The sequence below is a fragment of the Trifolium pratense genome, linkage group LG6 (genome assembly GCF_020283565.1).
Source record: "Trifolium pratense cultivar HEN17-A07 linkage group LG6, ARS_RC_1.1, whole genome shotgun sequence".
Taxonomy (NCBI): Eukaryota; Viridiplantae; Streptophyta; class Magnoliopsida; order Fabales; family Fabaceae; genus Trifolium; species Trifolium pratense.
The window spans coordinates 340,064-357,071 of record NC_060064.1 but is presented as its reverse complement, the minus strand read 5'-3'; the positions used below and the strand labels follow the sequence as shown (position 1 = coordinate 357,071).

At 29.6% G+C, this 17,008-nt stretch overlaps 1 protein-coding gene and 1 pseudogene across 1 annotated transcript; both read right to left on the bottom strand.

Annotated features, from left to right (window-relative positions):
• Window positions 1-319: 319 nt before the first annotated feature.
• LOC123888966 lies at window positions 320-6,178 on the bottom strand (annotated as a pseudogene).
• Window positions 6,179-8,898: 2,720 nt separating this feature from the next.
• Window positions 8,899-11,789, bottom strand: LOC123889533 (subtilisin-like protease SBT3). The gene is made up of 3 exons (XM_045938905.1): window positions 10,915-11,789; window positions 10,503-10,768; window positions 8,899-10,372 (listed from the first exon to the last, which is right to left on the bottom strand). Exons 1-3 carry the CDS (start codon window positions 11,678-11,680, stop codon window positions 9,080-9,082), a joined length of 2,325 nt encoding a protein of 774 aa, XP_045794861.1. The 5' UTR covers window positions 11,681-11,789; the 3' UTR covers window positions 8,899-9,079.
• Window positions 11,790-17,008: the final 5,219 nt, after the last annotated feature.

The following is a 17,008-nucleotide window of genomic DNA, read 5'->3' as shown; positions in this document are numbered from 1 at the left end:
TTAGCATTTATATAAATCATCTTTTGCTAATAGTCATGATTTTGATCACTTCTCATCTAATCTTAAAACTATTTTGATGAATGAAATGAGTTAGTGTAATTGATAAAAATAAAAAGAGTTATGTGCACCATGATTACAATGCATTGTTTATTTATTTATTAAATTCAAATCTTAATCATAGAAAACAAACTATAATATAACAAACAATATTACATTGAAAACAACTTAATCTCGTAAAAGGGAAATTAAATTCCTCTTTAATATATGAGAATTATTTTTATTCAAACAAATAGTAAGGAATATATCACAAAATACACATGATAACTTATACCAACAAAAGATCACTCTATCATAGCTCGTCCTTCGTATCATTTTCTTCTTTGGTTTTAACATCACGTCTACAAACCCTCGCTTCCTTATAAATTTTGCCCGGTCTACAGAAGTAACTCTTTGTTGGTGCACAATGACCATCTTGTGACATATACACAATCCTTCCAATGCACACCCATCTTTCAATATTGAAACTCCTTCTTTAAGTCCAAGCACTTGGTTTGTCCACTCATTAGAGAAAAGTCCTCGCGGATCATACTCATCTTTAACCTTCAAAAACTTATCTGCTTTATTATATTTATTGATTGCTCCAACGAATCCTATATTTCTATTTTTACCCCAATGTGGCAACCCTCCGTATTTGAACAATCCAATTTGTTCTATTTCTTCGATTATGTCTTCGAAAAGTCTAGGAGTCAATGGATCTTTACTACGATAATATGTGATGTCAAAATCCACAACATCCTCTATTTTTCCCAGGTATGCACCGGAAGCCGTAACATAATGCATAAGAATTCCATTGTACTGTTCTAAGCCACACAGGGCCTTTGGCTCCAACTCAATAAGCTTTTGAACATCTTCAATGAAGTTTTTTACGAATGACAAGGAAATACTGAATGTTGTTTGGTGATAGAATTCTCCCTTGATTCTTGAGTCCCACGAGCATGATGTTATCATTTGATCATCCAAACTATCCAAACATGTTCCCGATGACTGCATTCGGTTGTGAAATCCAACAACAGGGTAGCCACGAAAGATTCCTACATATTGTAGATTTTTTTAGTATAAAAAAATTACTTGTTTTTATATGCTTTATTGATTAAGATAGAGATAACAAGAATTCGGACACACAATAAAAATTTTAGAATGTGTAACAATTTGTAGCACTAACATTTATAGTGGAAGACATGTCATGTGTTGGTATCAGATCGACACTAATTTTCTTAATTTATTATCGATCTTGAAGTGTCAATATATATTGTATTTGTGTCGGTGCTTTATAAAAAAATATATATGTAAAAAGAAATACCATTGTTAGTCAATCCATAACCGGAGCCCGCCAGTGTTGCATTTATCAACTTAGCACCGATGCACTTTCCATTAGCATCACGAGTTGCTTCTTGAAGCTCCTCTGTTAATCACAACCGTAGAAAGAAAAAAAACACCATTTCAAACACAATTTTGAACCCAAATAAATACAATGAAATGTGATTAAATTAAATTAGTTTATCGGTAGATCTGACAACCGCTAATGCAAGCGAAAGTGTGGAACGAAATGCAGTAAAATCATATAAGCCATTTCCAGATGTATTTACCAAGACACGATCATCAATTCTATAAAGAGCCTTTTGTTGACTTGGATACCACGATACATCGGCAAATTCGTGCTTCCTTCCAAAACTAATCAATTCATCACCTAAGACAGAATCATCTTTTGTCAAATATGTAAGAGATCGCTTGAAGAGTGGTTCCAATTTTAGGGTAACCTGTAAATTAGTGAGTGATAGACAAAGTCAAATTGACATCATCATTGCTAACAACCCAAACAATTTCATATCGAGTGTAAGTTATACAAATTTCATTTTATATAGGTTAAATTGCACTTTTGACCCCCTAAGTTTCAGAGAGTTGCAATTTTAGCCCGCTAAGTTTCAAAATAGCAGTTTTGACCCCTTATGTTTATCCCCTTTTACAAAATGTCAATTTTGACTAAATCAATGCTGATGTGGCAAGTCACTTAGGTGACTCAGCTGCCACATCAGCTTTTTTTTTTTTGTCATCTTATAATTAAAAATAAAAAAAAGGGAATTAATAGTCTAATATAATATTACCACAATTTGAGTATAATGTTATAAGACCACAACCAACAGAAGGATCAAGTTTCATTTATGTCTTGACAATATAACAATGAATCCAATATCCTATCTTGCATGAATATCAACTTTCTTAGCAAAAGTTGGAAGAACAGTTACAAGAGTAGCATTATCAGGAAAACCTATATCATCATCCCTCAACATATCATAGAATAGCATTCAAGTATCATCCATATAATTCCCAATTACGAAATTCCTGAACAAAAACACTGAAAATTTTGTTGAACAAACAAACAAAATTTAAAATTAAAATCAAATCAAAGAATGAATAAATGAAGAAATACTTTGCGGTTTTTTCGAAAGCGCAATATGCTTCTACGAAATTAGATTCTATATAATGCAATTTAGTCCAATCCACACTTCACAACATTCCCATGAATTTGATGAATTGAAAGGGAAATTTTTATTGTAATTTTAAATCAAATTGTGCTGTGTTGTTGAAAGGAAAAAAAAGAAACAGAACATATGCTCACCATCAGGCGACTCTTCCATTCCATTCCTATTTTTATTTTAATTTTTTAATTTTTAAATTATAAGATGACAAAAAAAAAAGCTGATGTGGCAGCTGAGTCACCTAAGTGATTTGCCACATCAGTGTTGACTTGGTCAAAATTGACTTTTGCAAAAGGAGGTAAACATATGGGGCCAAAACTGCTATTTTGAAACTTATGGGGTTAAAATTGCAACTTTCTAAAACTTAGGGGCTAAAAATGCTATTTAGCCTTTTATATAATTAGGGGTGTATTGGATTGAGATTTCAAAGGATTTTAAAATATTTTTGGCTTAATTACACTTTCAGTCTCTTATCTTTATTTTAGGTTTCAAGTTGGTCCTTTATTTTTTAAAAGTTTTCCTTATATATCTTTCTGCATGTTTCAAGTTGGTCCATCCCGTCAAAATTTTCACTATTACCGTTAAATTTGGACACGTGGCAAACGGAAACCACACTTGAAAAGATGACATGTGTCCAAATTTAACTGTAATAGTGAAAAATTTGACGGGAGGGACCAACATGAAACATGCAGAAAAGATAAGGGACCAACTTAAAACTTTTAAAAGATAAGGGACCAACTTGAAACATAAAATAAAGATAAGAGGCCAAAAGTGCAATTAAGCCAATATTTTTTTATGATAACAAAAATCTTGTGGTTTTTAATCAAGAGTTTTACAAAAGTTAAATAAATTTTATGATATTCAATTAAGATTATCAATATTTTTTTTTTTTGATAATTAATCAATATTTTTTTTAAAGCAACAAAATCTGTTAATATTGAATTGAGATTTATTGCCACTTTTAAAATGTCTATGGTTGATATTCAATTTATTGTGGATTAAGGTTTAGATAGACAATTGGACAACTATCTAAGATTTATATATATAGATTATATTTTATATATTAAATATAATACAATATTAGATATTAATAAAATTTGTATGATTGATTAATATTAGTTTTTGGACAATAACTTGCATACCCTTACCTAATAGGTGAATACGTTTCCCACATAAGTTAAGATATGTCTGCCGGTGGTGTATATATAAAATCATTTGTTGGTTGGAGAAGTATATAGTTGGACAAATGAACCATTTCTATATAAAAATACAGAAACTACTTGCCATATAAATAAGCGGACACTTAGTCAAAGTCTAGGTTTCGTGCAGTGGTAAGGAGTTTGAATAATACGTTATAAGTAATGAATTCGATCTCCAGCTCATTGTAACCAAACAAATGGACACTTAGTCAAAATAAAATAAAATAACAAGACACGAACAACTTATATTTATTTTAAAGCCTATTGACATACTAAAATATTGTTTCATATCATATCGTGTAATTGTGGAAATGTATTGATATATTTATCAACTATCGGGTATTGTTTAATTTTTTTTGCTTACTTAACTTATATAAAAAATCAAACTTAAATTTTAACGCATTTGACTATATATAATCTGTAGGGTTTGTTTGGTGCGCATGATAGGATAGAGATAATATAGGATAAGAAACCGGGTAATGATAGGATAGGATAGTGACATAATAAGCATATATCCTGTCATGTGTTTGGTGCAAACATGATAAAAAAATTATAGCATTATTTTATCTTATCAAATGTTTGGTGGACACTTGATATTGACATGATAAAATACATGTTATATTTAAATGAAAAAATTATTCTTGTTAAAAAAATACATTTTTATAAAACAAATAATTTTATATTTTTAATAAACATTAAGAACAATAAAAATAAGTAATGACAAATTTATTTTATACACATTTTTTATGAAATAAAATAATTTAATTAATATTAATAAATAGGTTGAATAAGTGTTTTGTACTTTATAAAAATAGTGAATTTTGATTTTTAGTTCCTAAAAATAAAAATGAGATATGTTTGTCCCTTAAATTTTTCTATTTCGTAAAAAAATTATGTTTCACTTTTTGTCCGGAGATAATTTTAACATGTTCTTGATATAATTTGAATATAATAATATTGACATACAAAGCTTAGTAAAAAAAAGTATGTGGGTGAGCAATCGAGCAACTCGTGTGGATCGATATTAATATACTAATAAATAATAAAAATTTATATGCATATCATACCATGGCAAGCGTCTGAATAAATATAATAAAAAAATGCAGCAAAGTGCCTTCATCAGGAATCGAAGACTGGGACAAGCGTGAATATGATTAGCCTAACCTATCATGTTGCTAACCTAGCATAAAATAAGGATAAAAATAATAAAGGCTCAATAGGATATATGATAAGTAATAGATTTGTTTTATCCTTTCCAACTGATACACCAAACAAAGGATTTTATAATATATAGGATAGTATAATCTTATCATATCCTGTCTCTCTATTATGTGCACCAAACAGACCCTTAAAATTTATGTTTCAAAAAAAAATTAAAAATTTATACTCTTAATTAGTGTATCGGGGGCGTTAGCCCTCTTTTTCTACCAAAAAAAAAAAATAGTGCATCGGGTGCCCGGTGCACTAGTTAGCATTTGCCGAAAGAATATTGCAAATACACTTGTGTATAATGAAACAATGAAGTGCTACAAGTAGAGCTGAAAATGAGTCAAGTTGAACATGTCTGACCTCGACTCGATTAAAATTGATTCAGCTTATTTAATTAATAAACTTAATTTTTAGTTCATATTCGGCTCATTTAGTTCATGAACCAAGTTCAATGAATCAATTGTCAAATCGAGTCTCGAGCTTTGTTCGAGTTAGTTCGGTTCATTATCGGCCCTAGCTAGCTACAAGAAATACAAAACATAAAGTGCATATATATTACCTGAGAAATAACTCCAAGAACCCCCAAAGAAACTCTGGCTGCATTAAGATCTTGATGAGATTCATCAAGATTTCGAACCTTGGCATAGCCATCCTCAGGACTTGCAGGTCTAACAATTCTAATATGTATTACATGCTCATGAACAGCACTTCCTTTAGGCCACAAAGTACTTCCATGAGCACCAGTACCAAGTAGGCCACCAATTGTTAAACCCCACCAATATGGTGTATATGGCAGAGCCATTTCAAACCTTGCAGTCTCACTAATGATCTGTCTCAATGTCACGCCACTCTATTGTCATTGTCATCGATTCAACGTCGATCTTCAACACACGGTTGAGGTTTTTTGTGTTTATTAGAAGTCCATTTTGGCCATCAGGGCAAGCCAACTTTGGAATGCTGTGAGAGAAGCGTGTTGCAACTTTCATTTTTCGGTTGTTTTTTGAAGCTAACGCGACAATAGATATGAGCTCTGTCTCTGAGGTTGGATACATAGCTTCACCGGCTTTGCAAATGCTTCGATCGGGGAACGCGCCATTTGCATTAGTGATGGTGCAGTTTGTATTCTTAATTTGATGAACACTTGATTGGATCTGCCGGAGGAGTTGAAATCACTCCATGCATTAATATAAATAGAAAGATAAAAAGAGTGGACTTGAATTCTTGTTCTGTCATAATTTTAGAGCATACCATTATTATTTCCTATAGTACTTGAAATTTCTTATCCATATCTTAGACTTGCTATATATGTGCTATTTATATTAGAGCAAAAGTATGGTTTTTCTTTAACCAAGTTATTGGACTCAAGTGGTTAATGAGTTTCACCAAAACGGACGAATTTTGGGAGAACCTGGGTTCTATTCTTGGGTGGAACAATTTTTTGGCCAGACTTTATTTACCTCGCGACCAAACTCTGGATTACTAGAGCCCCTTTTCCCTGGAAAAAAAAAAGTATGGTTTTCCTTTGTGGAAATAGTATTCATAAGTGCCGTGTTTATGGTAGTGATTCGTAATGGCTAAGATCAAGCTAAGGGTCAACTAAAACCTACCTCAATTTTATAAGATTTAGTATATGCATAAATAAATGTGCATATGCACATCGTGAGAATGTCTCATTATTTTAACTAATTAATTAAATATTACACTAAATATCAATCATAATTTTGTACCCAAAAAAAAAATCAATTATAAATCGATCTAAGTAATAAGAAAAATCTTTCCTATATTGTATATGAAGAAAATTGCTTGGAAAATGAAAATTGAGAATTTGTTTGTCGTACGGGTTCTTCGTAGATATTCAGTGCTATGTTGCCTAGGTACGGGTACGGTACGACATTTTTAGAAAATTTAAGGTACGAGTACGTTAATATAAAATATTAAAAAAAAAAAATTTAAGTGAATTATTATCATCATGCTTTGAAGATTAATTTTTTTTTGTCCACCGTCTCAACTATTTTCATCAAAATGAGAGATAATTGAAGTATAATAAAAAATTATAATATTTAAGAGATTTTTCAACAGCCAATATGTTTTTTCCGTATTCATCATCATAAATCAACCAAATAAAAATGGCACGAAATCGGTGCGTACCATATGAGTATCATGGAGTATCCAGTACTGATACGTACCCGGTACATGTACTTCACCATTTTAGGAGTACCCATGCTACACAGGTAAAAGCTAAGTAAAAAAAAAAAACTATATATATTGCATTTCATAAACTCCCACATACTAAAATACAGTATATGAGTTGTGAGTTCAATGACAAAAATTTATAGTCAAGAAATAAATTTTAAATTCATCGTAAAATGAATAATATGTTAATTAGTAATAATACTTTAACAAATAATTTTTTTTTACAAATTCTACCATTAAATTGAAAGGAAACAAATGTGTTTTTTTTTTTTTTTTTATAAATCCAGTTTACAATTTTTTTTTTTTGAATTACCATATCGTAAGTATGTACTCCTATATAATCTTTCTGAATAATCTTTGATGAAATTTTTTTGAGACACACAAGATGACTCTCTTTTTATTCAGATTTTCTTATGCAAAAAATTAAGATCGAACTTGCGATCACTTATTTAAGAGTCAAAACCTCTTATTGTTGGAACGCTTATTACAATCATTTTAGAAGTCACGGATAACAATTGCAATTTGGTCATTTTTTAAAAAATAATTTGATATGTTTCAAAATATATACATACATATATATATATATATATATATATATATATATATATATATATATATATATATATATATATATATATATATATATATATATATATATATATATATATATATAATAATAATAATTTGATAAGCGTGACATTCAAAGTTTGAATTGCATGCCAATTGTTATTGAATACAGTATTATATATTTCATTTTTTTTTACAAAGAATGTTATATATTTTATTTTATTAACAAATTGTTGTTGAATATATATTATCGTGTTCAAGTAAGGTTGTGTAAGATGTCTCGTTAAGATAGCTTAATCGGTAGCTATTAAAGAATATTATTAGAGATGTTGGAGTTTGAATTCACTTCTATATATTTATAGTGAGTCAAAACACTATATTACTAGTTTGAAAGTGACTCACTCACTCACATGGATTGACCGAAGTTATTCGAATCAGGTGTTGTGGTAATTCGAAATTTAGTTTAATTGTTGCTGACATTATCCAAATTATGTTATCGTGTATAAACTTTAAAGTGAAGTTTGTTAGGAGACAAGCGAATATGATTGGTCATACTCTTGTTCGGACGGCCAATTCTTGGGTTAGTTTCCGTAGATTTGAGATTATTTCCTTGTGTATTAAACATTTACTAGTTAATTAATGAAATACGTTAAGTTTGTTTGATTAAAAAAAGCCATTGTATTACTAGACCAAGAAAATAAAGGTGGTATAAGATAAGATATATATAATAAAATTAAGTGTGTCCATGCAAGTATAGCTCAGTTGATAGAAACATTACATGTAATACGCATGACCAAGATTTGAACTCCGATCCTTCTATTTTGTATAAGAATTTTAAATTATTTGTGATTTCATCTATTAAAAAAACATAATTATCATTCAAGACTTGACGAAGTGCGTGTAGAATAATTTTGTAGAGATATGTTTGTTTTTTTAACAAAATATATTTATATAAGAGTATTATTTCCCGTGAACATAACTCAGTTCGTAGATATAATATTGCATATAATATGTAGATCTAGATTCGAAGCATGAGACTCTCACTTATCTACTAATCTATGAACAATATATTAAAAGTAATTATACTACTAACTTACTTAATTTACTTAATTTGTCCTCGTCAATTTTAAGAGCAATATCTCAAATCTTCTATCATTAAATGCAATAAAATCTACACATAATTACCAACAATATATAAAAAGTAATTACTACCAAATTTTTCTATTACAACTTTTGAATTTAAATTAGCGGACAAGATCATTTAATTGTGTGAAATTATTAGTATAATATAAACCGCCCGATCTAAAATTAATGTGGGAGATATGTAACTGTGTTATTCTGGTGGTGCTGTTGATAATCCTGAACGGAAACACTTTATGGGGGTGTTAGTTCTGAGCTGAGACTTGTCACAACAATGGGACTCCTAACAACGTGCTTTGAGTCTGTCCAAGTAAGATACCCAAAAACTACTTTATTTTTCTCCATTTTGGGACCTTCTATTCTCAACTTGTATGCCACCTTTTCATTTTTCTTCTTAAACACCAACTTGTTTGGGATAACACTAACGTGGAACCCTTCAATTGGTGTAATGTTAGCTACATAGATAGTTGATTCCTCCCCAACATTGGTTACTACTCTTTCAAATTCTTGTGTAATTACTATCTTTGTCTCAACACTATCATCATTGAAAAATGCAATAAAAGATGGGTAATTAAGGTCTAGAGAAGGTTTAGAGCAATTGTTAGAAAAGGATCTTGTGATAGCCATGATGTTCTTTTGAGTGAAATTTAATGCACATAAAAGATTCACATAGTCTTGTTTTCCTGCATCATAAACAAGTCCAGGATCAAGTGCTCTATTGGGGTTAACATGACCAGTTCCCAATGCTAGAGGTGAAGCTTGTTTGTAATCATTACCAATGTCTTTGATGAGTTCTTTTGTGTTGTCTAATATATCCGAGGTTGTCATAATTGCTGATCTAATGGCTGCAGGGCTCCAACAAGGGTGTGCTTCCTTTAAAAGTGCTGCTACACCTGCAATATGTGGACATGACATTGATGTTCCACTTAACAAGTTGAAGTTGCTGAAGAGATTGTTTTGGAATTGCAATTCTGTTGCTGGAACATTTTGAGGCCATGAAGCTAAGATTAGTGTTCCTGGTGCTGTGATGTCTGGTTTTAACACAAATGGACAACTATGTGATGGTCCTCTAGAACTATAACTATCCACAATTGGTGCTGGCTTTGTACCTAAAACAGTTTTCTTAAATGTCATGCTTGCTTTTGGATTACTATAGTTGCATTTGATGTAATCCTTGACTAGTTCTCCATTCATTGGATTCAAAAAAATAGATGGAAACTTAGTTTGAATGTAATATGTTACATCATCATTACTATTCAATATGAAAACACCTCCAACAACTTTTACACTGTCCAAGTTATCCACTTGAGTACCGAGTGTTCGATTCTTGTCTTCGCATACCACAATCTTGTTTCTAGCTTTGATGAGTTCCTTCAAATTATCACATGAGCTCAGGAAAACCATTGGAACCTTTTCTGAAGAAACGTTCCCTGGATAGAGAGACAAGCCAGTGACTATGGATCCATTACCAAGTGTTAAATCGCCATGAAATTCACGGTCTAATGTGCCAGCAGCCACAGTTATTACCTATTAGAGATAAAGTTGTTATCTTCTTCATTTTTATATAAATTCATATGTATAAATAGAATTTCTCGCATTCATTACGGACCAATTGATCAAGTTATAATTAGTAAATGAAATATTTTAGTAATATTACCCACGGTGTTCCGTTGTGCAGAGTTTCAAGCACTGGCCCTCTGTTCCCTGCAGATGTAGATACAAAAATGTTTTTCTCCATAGCTGCAAATGTGGCTATAGCTATAGGGTCTTCATACAAAGGTGCCTCATCAAAACCCAATGATAATGAAAGAACATCTACACCATCTTCTATTGCACTATCAATTGCAGCTATTGTATCAGATACATATGCTCCTTCTTTCCACAATACCTTATACATGGACACATGAGCATGTGGAGCAATGCCTATTGTTATAGATAAAATTGGTTATTAGTTAGTTAAAAATTATTTAAGTTAGTTCCCCTTAATATCTTCTATATAGGATCACTTGTATAAATTCATTATTGACCAATTGATCAAGTTATCAATAAATGAGATATTTTAGTAATACCTATGGCTGATCCGGAGGCATATCCGAAGTAGGATGCACCCTCAACTTTACTTCCCGCAGCAGTGGTTGATGTGTGAGTGCCATGACCGTCTATGTCACGTGTGGAGTTCATGGTTATTCTTATATTAGGATTATTTGCTAGCAATCCTTTGTTGAAGAATCGAGCTCCTATGAGTTTTTTGTTACACAATGACGGATCAAATTGAGTACCATTTTCACATCGGCCTTTCCATCGTGAAGGGATGTTAGGCATGTCATCATCTTTAAAGCTTTCACTTTCTGGCCAAATTCCACTGTCTATCATACCAATTATTACATTTTTTCCGTATTGTGTTCTAGGCCATGTTCCTGAAACAGGATTGAGGCCAATGAATTGAGGAGAGTGGGTTGTGTCTGGTTTGATAGGTAAATCTCTTATGGATGAAATATATCCGACAGTTGTTTTTAGAGCTTCAAGCTCCAAAGGAGACAAACTTGCACTGAAACCATTCATGACATTAGTGTAGGTATATGTAAGTTTTTTTGAAGAAGAAATGTAGTTCAATTGGTCGTTATTTATTGTTACTTGATTATTAGAAGTAATGTCAAGTAGTGAGGAAAGGGTGGCTAAGTACCAACTTTGTTGGCTTGAGAAAGGTTTGGGCATAGTTGATAAATTCATGTGAATGATATAATTGTTGGAGTTTTGATCACCCAATGTAGAAGAAACAAGGTGAAGGATTATGATAAAGGAGCATAGTAGATAGTGATGAATGTGTGTAGCCATGGTGAAGTAGTTGTTTGTTTGGAATGTGTATGGTGTACAAATATGTTGAAACTGTTGGGGTTTAAATAGAAAGACTTGCTTAATTAGTTCAACATTGTATGTGGCAATGATCTACAAGTTGTGTCTGAAGGCATATTTTTCATGAGAACCCAACATATGCACCCATGTGGCGGAATACGGTTTTGGTCCCATTTTGGACAACTTCTTTATCTATCTAACATCGATGCCAAACTTTGACGTCATTCTGTCGTGGCAAGTGTGAGTTAAGTCTCGCGTTGCTTACCAAAGTGAATGTTGAACACTTTATAAATGAAAGGATCCATAAACTTAACGCCTTAAAGTTTTGGGTTAAAGTGTTAATGTATAACTCACTTGTATAGTAATTCAACATACGAATTAGAGAAAACTTGAATTAAATTCGAATCATATTGTGTAAATTTAATAAAAGAAGATACTAATGAATTTACCAACCTACCATTTTTCATTTTTTATATTTTTTTGACACATAATCAAAATGAAGGACATAATTGTCTTTTTATACTAAATTTTAATAAAATAATATTATTATAATGATTATATATATACTTTATTACACGATGTTTTTATATTTTATTTCTACTATTTATATAGGACCTGTATTTTTACTCATATATTAATAAAGTTGTCTCTTCATATTTTTGAATGAGTTTTTGTATTCATGTTCATAGTATTATAAGAATCTCCCACAAAAATTTAGAAATTTTTAATAAAGATGAATTAATATATGATAAGAAGTATAGGTCCGCGTAAAAATTATAAAAAAATAGATACACATATTTATATATATGAGTAAAACTTTAAAAAAAATAGACACACATATTAATATGAGTAAAACTATAGATCCACGTAAGAATTATGAAAAAGTAGACACACATATTAATATATGAATAGAAATATATGACCACGTAGAAATTATAAAAAGGGTAAATGCCTATTTACCCCCTGCAAAATTAGAGATTTTTCGTTTACCTCATGCGGGAATTTTTTTTCTATTTGCCCCCCTGCAATGTGCAGATTCTCTCATTTTGCCTCCTAGATGGATAACGGGGCATCTGACCGTGCATCTTTGCTGATGTGGCATGCACACGTGGAAATACACTTAATTTATATTTATTTTTTAAAAAGCCACGTCAGTTAATATTTTTTTAAAAGAATAATAAAAAAATTTCTTAAAACTTTATATTTTTTTTACTACCAAAAAAATTCAAAAAATAATAATTAAAAAAATCAAAATACTTAAAACTTTATTATTCTTTTTTTTTAAGAATTTTAAGAAATAATAAAAATTAAATTTAAAAAGAATTTTAACTAATAAATTTAAAAAATAATAAACTTATTTTTTTATTATTTTTACAAATTCATAAAACTTTAGTATTTTTTTTTAACAGTCAATTTTTTTAAAAAAAACATAATAATAAAGTTTTAAGAGTTTTTTTTTTAATAAATAAAACTATTATTTTTTGGATAGTAAAAAAATTATAACAATAAAATTACTTTTTTGTAGCTAATAGTAAGTTTTAAGAGTGTATAATTACTTTTTTTAATTATTTTTTGGATAGTTTTCCAAATGATTTTATTTTGAAAAAGCCAAAGAGAAAATATACTCCCTTTAATTTTTATTATAAGAAAAAAATTACTTTTTAAATCTATTGAATTATTGATCTATCTCATCTACATCATAATCCAAATACGTCAATTATTTAATAAATTTAAAAACAAAACATCTACATCATACACTATCTCTCTTAGTGTAATTGTTTAATAACAATTTTAAATGAAAAATAAAATTAAAAAGTAAAGTATGGAGGAAGTATAAAAGAGCAAGTTTTGCCAAGATGCCAAAAAATAAAGAGTATACAGAGACAGAAAATTAACAAAAGGCATGCGCCAAAAAAGGAATACCCCTGGACCAAGCACACTTTCTAGCTTTCAAAATGCAACTTAAAGTGAAGTTTATCAATTTCTAGTTTCTTGAGCGATTATTGTTCAAGCAAAACATACATATCAGTATTTCTCATTGTTGAGTTTAAAATGTGAGTGATTAAATTGAACAACATCTATGAATATATAATATTTAAAGTTTTTGATAAAGATGTAATATCTCTTTTCTTGTAGTACTCAAACACTGATCTCTTGTTGTTCACAGTGGACTTTCAACAAGTGGTATCAAAGTCTAATTCTGTTTGGTAGAAAAGCTGGAGTGAGATGCTAGTATTTGTATCTAAGTAACCAGAAAAATATACCCAAATCAAGAATTTCACTTTTACTTTTACATTATTCTGTGAGTCCCAATGTATAAGTGATTATTGTTCCTACCATATCGAATTTGTAAGGTATTGGACCATGAAAGAAAGAAAGTAAGGTAGTGCAATGGAGCTCCTTTGACATTGTAATTTAGCAGAAAGTAAGGTATTGGACCATGAATGTTGGACCTGAATTTCTTAAAATGGAGATACCCGAATGAACTCGATCATTCCTAATCGCACTCAATAACTAGTTAAAATTGAAGGGAAAAAAAAAACTTAAAAATTCAATACTTTTTAATGGCCGTCTTCTTACCAAAAAAAAGTGGCCGTCTAATATTAAGTAGGATGTGGAACCGATTTAAGAAATTTTTTTGTTTGTCAAGTAATCTAATAGTTAGAAGTTCATTTTTCTAAGGTGAATAGATGAGAGTATCAAGTTTCAAACTTGATTACATGCAACATCCCTACAAACTAAAATCATTCTTAACTGACTTAAATATGTTCTAAACTATTAATTTTCAACTTTAAAGACCGGTTTGAAGGTCAAACAACTCAAACTAGCTTTAGGGTTTAGGCCAAAATTTTGAAACAAAAAATTAAATTTAAATATAAAATAAGGGTAAATAGTGTTATACCCCTGTAAAATAGGCGAGTTTTGCGTTACCCCTGCAAAATATTTTTTTGAGATTACCCCTGCAATATCAAGATTCTTTGCGTTACCCCCCTGGTTCAACAAGTGGGCATATGACATGGAAGAATCTTGACGTGACATGACACGTGGAAATTAATTTATTTTTTATTTATTTTTAATTGCCAACTCATTAATTAATGTGGGTTTTTAATTAAAAAAATGAAAAAAAAACTTAAAAGTTGTTATATTTTTATGAACTTACTTAAAAGAAAGTTTTGTTATACTAGACCCTTACCCGTGCGATGCACGAGTGTGATACAATTATTTTTATTTTACAATTGCATAAAACTGAAACATTACATATTATCAAAATAATAATAATAATAATAATAAAATAGAGAATTCGAAATTCAAAAGATTTATTTTCTAAGGAGAAGTGGTATGGCATTGTAAGTGAGTGGTTAAATGAAGAAATATTATTGGTTTAAGGATTATGGTTTACTTTACATGAGTAACAAAATGACTATCTAAAATTTATATATACAGGAGTAATATGATATATCTCCGCACAACATATAAATCTATTTCAAAACACACAAAGGATTGGATGAAAAGATATGTGACAAAATCTAAGTCACACAATTGGCATATAAATAGTGACAGAATTATAAAAACTCAAATAAAACAAATAAAATTAAAGGGTACATACCTTTTAAAAATATTCCAAAGGGACATATGTGAAGAGCATCAACCTCACAGTTCAGTTCGTTTGAGTAAGAGATGATGACCCAAAGCCTAAAATCAAAAATTATAAAAATAAGTATATCAATAAAAAAAATGAATAAATAAAAAAGTAAAGGAAAGGAAAGTAAAACAACTATTACATAATTCAATTAAAAATAAAGTATATATTATTTAATTTGTATTATAATAGAATATAAATACACATATACAGTAACAATTAACTAAACTTATAAATGATATGCAACACAAAAGTTGAATGTATGATCTGCAACAAACAAAAAATGTCAAATTCTCTTAATTTTATTTGTTATGCAAAAAGTTAATTTTTGCAAAAAATAAAATAACTACAACAAATCATGGTTTTAGAAAATAACATAAGTATTTATACCTGATGCACAAAAGATGAAGAGGCAAGATAATGGAAAGAGAAATTGCACATTATAAGATATGAAAAAATCTATTCTCACATTCAACCGGAAAAACAAATGGTAATCTTATTAAGCACATGATTGAGCACCAGGGGATGAAAATATTTGTTTCTAACATTTGTAATGGTTAGTTAGGAAAATATGAATAGGATACAAATTAAAATAGTTGTAAGCTATATATTAAAATATTGGTAGAAGAGTCCAAATGATGAAAATTGAATTGTGACTTAAGAGATGAAAAATATATTACCGAGAGTTACAAAGTTAATTAGTGTGTATTTTTGTATTCTCCTTATTATAATATAGTAAGCAAAAATTATTATATTCACCAAAAAAAGTAAAGGGTAAGTAAAAGCTTGAGTGAGTGTATATTAAAAAGCTATAAGTATATAAATGTAGAATATGAAAAGTATAGAGATGACAATAATAATAATAATAATAATAATAATAATAATAATAATAACTAATAATAATAATAATATAGATGATGTGGCTAAATGAAACAATTTGATTGATCTAAGTGGATTAGGGTTAGGAGAACTATTTATGAATTATATATATAGATATATAATAACTAATAATAGAGTAACAAAAAAAAACGAAGATGAAAAAAAAACTAATAATAATAATAGTAACCAAAAAACTAATAATAATAGAGTAACAAAAAAAAAAACTGCAATCACATAGTAACGCAACAACAATCGCTTTGCCCTAACCCCCAAATTGAAATTGAAAATGAAGAACAATCGTTGCATATGAACGGAACGAAAACGAAGATGAAACTGACGAACACCAAGAAGAAGGAAATGGTGAACTCGAAGAAAGAAACGACGAAGAAGAAGAACGAAACTGTGAAGACGAAGAAGAACAAAACTGAGTCCGTGAGGAGGTAAAGCGATTGTTCGTCGGTTTCATCTTCGTTTTCGTTCCGTTCATATGCAGCGATTGTTCTTCGTTTTCAATTTCAATTTGGGGGTTAGGGCAAAGCGATTGCTCTTGCGTTACTATGTGATTGCAGTTTTTTTTTTTGGTTACTCTATTATTATTAGTTATTATTATTATTATTATTATTAGTTTTTTGGTTACTATTATTATTATTAGTTTTTTTTCATCTTCGTTTTTTTTTTTGTTACTCTATTATTAGTTATTATATATATAAGAATTTTTTTATATATATAATAACAACTTTTAGTCAAAAAAAAAAAAATAACAAAACTTTCTTTTAAGTAAGTTCATAAAA